At 50.4% G+C, this 10,048-nt stretch overlaps 1 protein-coding gene across 1 annotated transcript in view; it reads right to left on the bottom strand.

Moving 5' to 3' along the window:
• Positions 1 to 735: 735 nt before the first annotated feature.
• The window catches only part of ERLIN2 (ER lipid raft associated 2), a 10,832-nt gene continuing 1,519 nt past the window's right edge, over positions 736 to 10,048 (bottom strand). The window contains exons 2-8 of the mRNA XM_031064503.1: positions 9,752 to 9,877; positions 7,847 to 7,920; positions 7,401 to 7,459; positions 6,503 to 6,594; positions 6,112 to 6,201; positions 4,589 to 4,668; positions 736 to 3,185 (exon numbers count right to left, since the gene is read on the bottom strand). Coding sequence (XP_030920363.1) covers positions 2,976 to 3,185; positions 4,589 to 4,668; positions 6,112 to 6,201; positions 6,503 to 6,594; positions 7,401 to 7,459; positions 7,847 to 7,920; positions 9,752 to 9,877 — 731 coding nt within the window. The 3' untranslated portion in view covers positions 736 to 2,975. The remainder of the gene's footprint in view (positions 3,186 to 4,588; positions 4,669 to 6,111; positions 6,202 to 6,502; positions 6,595 to 7,400; positions 7,460 to 7,846; positions 7,921 to 9,751; positions 9,878 to 10,048) is intronic.

Raw genomic sequence — 10,048 nt, 5'->3', positions numbered from 1 at the left:
GTGACAAATCCAAATCATTCCGTGCCCGCAGTAACAGCAGCGAGCGCTGCCAGCAGCCCACCCGACTGTCACGGTCCCGGCCACCCTCCAGGCCCACCCCCAAAGACGATGTTGTTATCGCTGCATGAGGAGCCGCCTCCAAGGGGGTGAATTTCAATTTCTGAGGGGAAAAGGCGTCGTGGAAGCAAAGCAGGGAACGGGAATTGTCCTGCAGGCCCTGCCTGAGGTGTGGGCAGCGCTTGGAGCGCGGCCAGAGCCCCACAGCAGCTGGAGGGGCCGGGACAAGGCCCGGCTTTATGGAGGAGCTCCGGCGGCAGAGTGGGAAAGCGCCGGCTGGAACACATTAACTCAAATATTTGCCTTAATGTGCAGAACTTCACCGGCCCTCTGCAGATTCAGTGTTGACACTGCTGCCTAAAAAACACCCAGAAGGTTCCTGCCTTTTGTCTGGTAAAACACGACAAGGATTTTCTGTAAACTTCACCAAATCCGAGGCGTTTGCTGCTCCAGTCTGGTGGTTTTGCTCATTCCGTAGCAAAGCAGGCGCTGAGAGAAATGGGATTCCTTGGACACCTCCACCCTTCTTCCACCTTCCTCCTCCTCCTCACTGGAAAGGGAGAACCGACCCCCAGCACCCCAGAGCCCCCCAACCCCACCGAGCACCTCGACCTTCCCTCTGCAAAATCCTCCTACTAAAGTCCATCCACAAACCCTGATGGTCACATTGGAAGATTCTAAAATTGAAGGCCATTTTATTGTCATAGCAAATACCAAAATAAAAAGGCTTTGAGTTCAGTACATAAGAAGATCAAGGATTGCTCTGGCAGAGCATTTCCGTGCTCCCAGCTATCAGCAGTGCCACAAACCTCTGTTCCCTTTGCTACAGAGTGGGTTTAAAGTTCAGATCTTCATGTCAAGGTTACAGAAACAGGACAACTTGCCTGTTAGAGACAGAGGAATAAAGGTTTACATGGAGAGACTGATCCACTCTGGAAAATTCAGGACATTTTAGAGTGAAGGAACCTGAATGAAAGACACAACAAAGGATTTTGGCTTATGAAAACTGACACACTCTCAACTTCACTTTTCTTTTTTTACTCTTAATACAACTTAACTAAATTATACTAATACTTTAGCAATCAGGGTTTTAATTAAAAAAAAAAATCATTAAGAGCTCTTTATCCCAAGCTATTGTCTTGCTGTGAAATCACACATTAAAAAAAAAGCCTTTATAATACCACTTTGGCTTAGTTCTTTCATTAGTGAAAAATACTTGTGTAAAAGGAGGTGTTAGCTGCTGATGGAAACCTCAAGCATGAACACAGAACAATCTCAAGTGAGCTCATCCTCATGGCTAAATTTCTGCTATTCCCTGTTAGGATCTGCCTGCACAAACCTGGTTTTGAGTCAGGAATATCACAGCCTCCCTGGGGAGGGAGTTGAGTCTGATGTAGGTCTGGAGATGGGATTTCCCTTAGCTCCTGTTTTCTAAGAAATACAAAGAGGATGGGACTCTAAGCAGAAACTGATGCTTCATTTCTATTTTGCATTTTCAAGCATCAACAGGGAAGAGAAAACTGCTGTAAAAACCCTGGAGCCAGCAGCTGAGATTCACCTGAGCTCTCTCAGAGCAACACAGAGAGATGAAGGTTTGAACACTGAAAGGTGAGACCAGGGGTGCTGGGGAGCAAAAATTTAGGGCAGGAGCCTGTGAATGCACCAGGTCTCTGACACTGAGCACTGGCATCACCTCAGAAGAGCATCCTGGCCTCTAATTACATCAGCAATTAATCACCAGGCTCTGCTGCCACATGCAGATGGATTGGGTAGGGATAAAAAAATGTTCTCTCTAGGCCTGGACTTTTTATCCTCCAATTTTGCATGTGTGGAAAAGAAAGCTCTGTTCCCTCCTTGTATGTGGGATGTGAGGAGCTGATCAGCTCTCTGGAGGGGAAGGTACATTCTGGAAAACTGTTCTGAGACAAGAAGGGGAATCCATCTTTGGGTGGTTCAGGAAGAGCTGCTTGTCTCTGCCCCGTAGCCTTTCAGGATCATGGTTTGTCCTTGGCCAGAGGGAAATCTTCCTTCCACAAGGTCCATCCAGCCCCAATCCCACAGAGCTCACTTCAGCTCACCTGAAGGTTCTTTTTCTAGTCAGACACTGTAAACACTGAGATCCAGCTGCTCCCACAGAGCAGATAACAAACTCAAAAACTCTCTGCTCACTCCAGCAGCTCCTCCCCAGCAAGGTCTTTTGTAAAGTCAGGGTCCCTGAGACAAAAATTCTTTCCTCCCTGGTTTTCTGTGACAATTTCCATCGTTTCACTGAAAATCCCACCCAGCTCTGCACTCCCCCAGCAGCTGAACTGCTGGGACAACTCTGCTGTGCCCCACAAAAACATGACAAATGGAAAACAAAGCAGTCAGGACACAGAAAATGAAGAGTTTGGGTCACTCCCAGTGTGATGTGGTCTAAGGCTTTGATCCCCCCACGGGTGGGACCTGCAGGACTCCTCTGTCCCTCATGGGGTCACCTCATGTAATGTACAAAATCTAGCACCTTGTTTTCAGAGGGGATTGAAATAAAGTACTTGGAATTTGCAGTAAGGAAAAAAAAACCCCAAAACAAATTGTAGCAGCAATTCCCCTCCTTCCAAAACCTCAACATTTCTTCAGCTGCAACTGCTCTGAACCACCTCAATCCCAAATGAGGGCTGATAGCCCTGACAGCCTCTCCCAAATCCTTGGTCTGGGTGACCAAAAGCTGGGGAGGTACAGCTACAGAACATACCTGGAGCTTAGAAATTACCAGAAAACCCACCCCATAAATACCAAAGTCCTTGTGTCTAATTGTCATATAAAAGATTGAAAGGATTAAATCTGATTCATCTCTTTCAGCACAGGAAAGGGGGAAAACTAAAAGGAATTTCCCAGTTCGTGATTTTTTGATAGAAAACGAATAGAAATCTTTCTTTTCAGTTGATGTTATGAAGTAGTTTTGTGTCCTCACTGGTTCCTGCCCCGTCCTCCTCTTGGATTCCTTCTGCCAGTTCCTCTGCAGATTTGCTCTGGCTCCCTGCAGAGTCCATGAACATGTTGGGAATATCTTTGCCAAAGTAGATCTTGCTGTTGGCTGCAATTGCCTTGTACTTCATCAGCTGCAAGTACTCAGGAGTTAACTTGAGCTGCACGGAGAGAAAATCAGTCACAACAGCTCAGCTTTGGGAAAAGGGAATTCCCACCTGAGCACACGAGCCCAGCAGGCATGGCCAGCCCTCCCCAGGGAAAACAGAGTGCCCAGAGCCAGGATTTCCTCCAGCAGGGCTGAGGGCAGCTCCAGACCCCAGGGAATAAATGACAGAATGGAAAGGGAAGGGAGCAGCTGGGGAAAGGCTCAGTCCAAGTATGATGGAGAGGCTGGAGAGCACATCCCTCACTGCAGCCCCTGCAAGGAGAGTTCTGAGGGGGGAAACATCCCTGGCTACTGAGAAGGGAAACATCCCTGGGTACTGAGGGGGGAACATCCTTGGATCTGAGGGGGAAACATCACTGGCTGTGAGGGAAACATCCCTAGCTGTGAGAGGGGAAACATCCCTGCTTCTGAGGGGGGAAACATCCCTGGATCTGAGGGGGGAAACATCACTGGCTGTGAGGGAAACATCCCTGGATCTGAGGGGGGAAACATCCCTGCTTCTGAGGGGGGAAACATCCCTGGTTCTGAGGGGGAAACATCCCTGGATCTGAGGGGGGAAACATCCCTGGATCTGAGGGGGGAAACATCCCTGGATCTGAGGGGGGAAACATCCCTGGATCTGAGGGGGGAAACATCCCTGGATCTGAGGGGGGAAACATCCCTGGATCTGAGGGGGAAACATCACTGGCTGTGAGGGAAACATCCCTGGCTCTCTCCAGGGAGCAGATCCACCTGTGAGTCTGGGTGACTCTGGCTCATTCCTTCAGGACAATGACATTTTAAGAGAGGACAAAACTGGGGCACAAACACCCCAGTCCTCTGCCCCTTCTCCCTGAGCACCACACAACTGAAATGTCCTGCTGGGATGTGCTGGGAGCTTGCTGTGGGCAGGAACACAGCTGACCATTCTATCCATGTCATTTTTCTGTTTCCACGTTGGATTTTTTGTTGTTTTTACTTTGCAGTACTGAAGCTCTTCCAGGGTGTCTGAAATCAGTTCTTTCCCTTATTCTGCCCCTGCCTGTCACCCTGGAGATCTCCCTGCTCTGACTGCCTGCCAACTTGAGACTGGAATGAAAGCACATTTCTCATCACAACAGTGTGAAAGGGCAGCACTGAAAGTGATATTCCACAGAGAGCCACAGCCCCGTGAGTCCCTGGCAGAGCAGAGATTTCACACACCCTGACACTGATCCGTCCAGAGAACAAAATGAACTTGCAAATAAGGATCTAATTATTGACTAATTGTTTCAGATGAAAGCTTTGCTGAGAGGAGATGGCCTTGTTTTGCTTTTTGACTTAAACAAGGATCACTGCCTGCCCTTGTGCTGGTATTTCTCTACAGCCTGGTGCCAGGGGCCCTGCTCTGAGGCACCACAAAGGAAAGCACAGTACCTTGTTGGCCTCAGCCACCTTCATTGCAGTGTAACACTCAGCATCAGCTCTCGCCTTCTCTCGTGCAAGAAATGCAGCATCTGGAAGCAAACACACGCTCTGAATCACATTTTTATTTCCAGCCACGTTTGCACTGTTTGCAGCTGGTAACTCCTCAGAAGGCGGCCAGTGCCACCTCTGAACTACACAGGGAAGAGAGAACAAAATGGGAAATGCAGAAATGGGAGCTCAATTTACAGCTAAATGGCTGCAGGATGAGAGCACGAAGAAGCAAATTGCATCTGCAACTGCAGAGCTCCAAGAACCTGACAAACATCAGGGTCTGATTATCCCCATCACGTGGGCAGAGCTCAGCCTTTCTTCTCGAGCCAGGGCTGACTCTGGTGCTGAAATGCACAACTGCTCTCCTGCAGACGTGGGATTTACCCACAGCCCCTGCCCAGGGGCCAGCAGCAGCCTGGGCAGCCCAGCAGATTCCCTGCAGATGAGGTTTGTGCTGTGGATGGGATTCCCAGATGGGATTTGGGATATGCAGATGAAGGTCCTGGCAGGCAGAGCAGGGGATTTTAACGTCTACAGGCTCTGCCCCTTGCAGAGATCCTGGACAGGATCTTTGATTCCTTTTCTCTGCTGTATCAACCATTGCTCCAAGGCTCGGACTCTGTGGATACTGAAATTCCTGACTGCTGGCACAGACACTTAAGGAACATTTCCCCTTTCTGTACTGCACTCCTTTTCCCCCTCTGCCTCTGCATCCATCCAGTGACAACGATGGTTATCAGGCCAGCAGGTTAGAGATAAATGAGTGTAATCCTGCCCATCCCCTGCCACTCCTCCTGAGGCATGGAGCCACCCAACTGCAACAAGTCAGTCTGGGTCTGAGAGCTGCACAGCTGGATCAACCATTTGTTTACTTCTCCTAGCAGGGAGGCCTGGGAGCTGCTGCACTTCAAGATCCTGTAAACAGCTGGATGGTCTGGCCCACAACTTCCTCTCCTGGCTAAAAGGAGAGCTTGGTCCCAGTCAGAGACACCAGGAAAAAAGGGAAGAGGCAGGAATCCTCTGCCAGACTGAGGGCTGACACCTGCTGACACAGTTATAAGAAATAAATCCCATTGTATTTCTCCAAAGAGCTTCTTAATGAGAAGCTGCTGACCTGTAAAACTCTTAATTGGCTCCTCAATGGTTTCTGCAAAGCTTGTCAGGGCCTCTAATGAATGTAAGGGGAAGAAAGGCCTTGCCACTCCCCAGTGGGTATTGCAGAGCCCTCTCCACGCCCTGGAGTTTCTTTGACAAAGCACTTTATCAAAGGAGTGAAGAAACACCTCCTTAAGTTCAAACTCCTACAAAGATCACCTTGAGAAAGGGAGTTTCAAGAAGCACAGCCTGCAAAGAAATTCCTACTCCTGCCTGTGGTCAGGAACTTTACCCCTGAGAACGTCAGCCTGGACTGAAGAACAGTCAGCACACACTTCAAGAACTCCTTCAGGATTCACTTACAGGAAAGCTCACCCCTCACTCACCTTCAATCTCTGAAATTCGCTTCTCTGTCTCCTTTTCCATCACTTTCTGCCCATAAGTTATTTCAGCAACTTGTGCAATCTTTTCTGCCTCTGCAATGAAAACAAGAACACGCCCACGCTGTCATCACACGTCCTCCTAACACCAGGAGCAGCCTCACCCTGGCAAATCCTCACTCATCACCCACTTCAGGTGGAAACAAACGGTGGGAACAATTTCCAGCCCGCAGAGAACAAAGCTGGAACCCACTTGAAAAACTCCTGAGTTTCTCTGGGAAGGTTTCAGATCAGGGAAGGTCCCAGAGCGATTCAGGTGCATCCCTCCCTCCCTCCCTCCCTGGGGTCTCCCTGCTCTCTGTCCCCCCATTCCCTGTCCCAGCCCAGCCCCACAGACCGATCAGAGCTTTCTTCCTCTCTGTCTCTGCCTCCTTCTCCACCACCTTCTGCTTCTGGGCTGCTATCAGCAGCTTTGTCTTCTCACTCTCCCTGGGGGAGCAGGAAAATCCAGTTAAAACCAGGAGCTGAGTGCTGTGGGACTCACAGCACACCCCCAGAATGAGCTGCTGGCTCTCCCCTCCTTCCAGCACGTGTCCAGGGCAGGTGGGATCAGCAATGCCAGGGCAGGCACCTGCACAGAGCTTTTTGCTTGAATCAAAACATTCTTTCCTCCCCTCCACAGCAGGAAGATTTCGCTGTGACACAGCCCCTGCAGGCTGCCCTGTTGCCTTTTCTATCTTACTGGTTTTTACTCACATTCATGAGTTTTTAAGTGAACATAAATAAAAACTCTGCTCCTGCTCCCAGTCAGGGAAGAGACCCCGAAACTGAGTCTCTCAACACATCCTGCTGTATTTATTACACAGGATTTACCACAAGCAAGCCCAAAGGGTGACAGGCAGTGCTGGGGAAGCAGAATGGATGAGAGGGAATCCAATCCTGGCTGAGCAAAGTGCTGGCAGCTGGCTCAGGGCACTGCAGAGGGATCAGCACTGTCAAGTGCTGTCAAAGAGAGTTATTTCAAAGCTTTGCAAGTCTTCAGCTTGTTGAATCAACAGTTTCTCCATCCCAGTCAAACAAGAGGATTAGTGGTGAAATCCATCCCTCTGCCACTCAGGCTCAGCTCTGGGAGGGCCGGGGAAGGAGCCCCAGGGCAAACCATGCCCGTGCTCAAGGGCTGCAGTGCTCAGAGCTGCTCCTCCTCAGCTCCATCCTGAGGGGCAGCAGGAGCTGAGGGCACCAACCCTGAGTTCTTCTGCCTTTCTGGGTCCTTTTGGGCACACCCAGGCACTTACATGAGCTCGTAATTCCTCCGGATGGTTTCAGGGATGTTTGGCTTTGTCACTCGAACTGCCTGCAGGGAGAGACACACAAGAGAACCTGGCCCACAGACTGTGACCAGGCCCAAAGCCCACAGAGAAACAGCACTGAAAGGTCTCCTGACGTGACAGGAGAGTGTAACCTGGGCAAAGCAGCACCCAGAGGAACTCCAGGAGAAACTCAACACACCAAAACTGGGAGGGGACAGGAAGGACACTGCTCCTACTCCCCAGGTTAAATGAAATCTGTGTTGTAAAGCAATATCCTAAAGAAAGCTCAGTTTCTTGTTTCCTTTTAGCCCTTTCCCCTCTTCACAATCTGTGGGGGTACTTATTGCTGATCCCCAAACTTCTGAAGAGCTGAAGAACCTTTAGTGCCACAACAACCTGCCCCTTCAATATCTCAATCAAATCCTGATTACCTGTATAATTAATCCAGGGGCCATCGTGGTTAGGTCTTGCTGCAAGGCCAGTTTAAGGTTTTCATCAATTTGATCTGATTGGGGAGAAAAGAGAAGGGAATGAAACATGCCCCAAGGCAGTTTGCTGTCAGCACCCAGAGTGAGCTGGGATGGCTCAGGTTTCTTATTCCTGGAAAGCACAAATGGGAGTTGGATGAGGAAGTGCTGGGCTGACCCCGAGGCAGGCTCCCAGCAATGGGACACACCACAGGAATGTGGCAGGCATGAAAGGAAACCCTGCAGTTTGCCATAACCTGCAGTCTGGAATCTTCCTGAGCCACATACAGCATCTTCACAAGCAGCAATCTGTGCTCTAACCCCTTCCCCACTGAACTTCCCCCCCAGATCCTGGAGTGAAGAGGTAAATCCTGACTGATTGTGACCTGTGCCAGCAGGACACGAAGCAAATGGAAAGGCAGAAATGGGAAATGGCAGCACCAGTTACTTTAACAGGCTGCAAAAATCATCAGCAATGTCTCTTTGGCTCAAGGAGTCCCAGAACTCCAGCGTAGCTGAGGATTTCAAAAGGAAATATAACCTAAAACCCTGCTCTGATGAAAACTCCAAGGTGGGCAGTGCTTCCAGCTGGGGCCTGCTGGGAAGTGCAGAGGGAAAATCAAACGGTAACAGCCTTGAGAGGGATCACATCACACTCCTGGACTGTTTGCTTTGGTCCCAGTTTCCTCTCTGGAACTCCTAATGAAGGCCAGCCAGGAGTTTGGGAAGCAGCTGTTATCAGTTCCCTGCACCTGCTGGCAGATGTGGGGGCAGAGGGTGATGTGAGGCTGCTCAGAGGGGCTGTGCCCCACTGCAGAGCCCCAGGGCTTCCAGAGAGTTTGCACGAGTTCCTTCTGCGCAGAGCAGGAGCTTTCAGCCCATTTCAAGCAGCAGCTGCCAACATCTGGAGCCTCCATGGGCCAGGAACTTGTCCAGCCACCAGCAGGAGCTGGGAACTGGGGGGATCTGAGAAGGGCAGGAGGCTCCTGGAAAGGCAGGCTGAAGAGACAAGAGGAGCCTGCAACCACCCTGTGCTCACCCAGGCACAAAGCCTGTCCTGCTGGGCCCCCAGCAGCCCTCAGGCAGCACTGCTGAAAGCCTGGGAGGATTTCCTGGCAGCCCAGAGCCAGAAACAAAACACTCAGCACTGCTGGGCCAATCCCAGCAGGAAACCACAGCATTCCCTCAGCCTCTCCTGCCCTGTGCCTGCCTGCTGGGGAGGGCAGCTCCTGCCAGCACTGCAGCCACAGGTACAGCCCAAAGCCTCTGGCCAGGGCTGCTTGTTGAGTTTCTGTGGCAGCAGAGAGGCACAGGCAGGCTGTTCCATCTGGATCAGACAACTCTGTGACCAATTCGATCCATCCCAGCTGCTGCACGCGCAGAGAATGCGACAGAATTCCTGCTCCCTTCCCTAAAGGGAGGCTGCTGGCAGGGCTGGCTTTGCAGTTCATTGTTACAACACACTGAGGCACTCAACTCCAACAGGTAACAGGGATAAACGATGGCAGCTGGTTAACAATCCCGGCTGCAAGCAGAGCCAGCTCGGGATTCATGGATAAAACATGGATAAAACATGGATAAACCCCTCCAACATTGGGATTCATGGATAAACTCCCTAACACTTGGGATTCATGGATAAAACATGGATAAAACATGGATTAAACCCCCCAACACTGGGGATTCATGGATAAAACATGGATAAACCCCCCAACACTGGGGATTCATAGATAAAACATGGATAAAACATGGATAAAACATGGATAAACCCCCAACACTTGGGATTCATGGATAGAACATGGATAACCCCCCAACACTTGGGGGTTCTGCAGTGCCAGCCCACAGGGAGAGCCCCCAGAAGCAGCAGCTCACCAAAGAGCTCGATGTACACCTCCTGCAGGGTGTGCACGCTGCAGAACTGGTTCAGCTCGTGGTGGATCTTGTTGAAGATGAGAGCCTTGTCGTAGTCAGCTGTGTAGTTCTTGACAATGTCGTACACTGGGAGAGGAGAGGAACCACAGAACCACAGAATCAGAGAATCACAGAACCACAGAATCAGAGAATCCCAGAATGATGAGGTTGGAAGAGACCTCTGAGATCATCCAGTCCAACCTGTGCCCTGACACCTCACCCAGACTATAGCACCCAGTGCCATGTCCAGGCTTTTTT

The sequence above is a fragment of the Geospiza fortis genome, unplaced genomic scaffold (assembly GCF_000277835.1).
Source record: "Geospiza fortis unplaced genomic scaffold, GeoFor_1.0 scaffold371, whole genome shotgun sequence".
NCBI classification, from domain to species: Eukaryota; Metazoa; Chordata; class Aves; order Passeriformes; family Thraupidae; genus Geospiza; species Geospiza fortis.
Note: the sequence above shows the minus strand (reverse complement) of the source record. Positions and strands in the feature narration are given on the sequence as shown.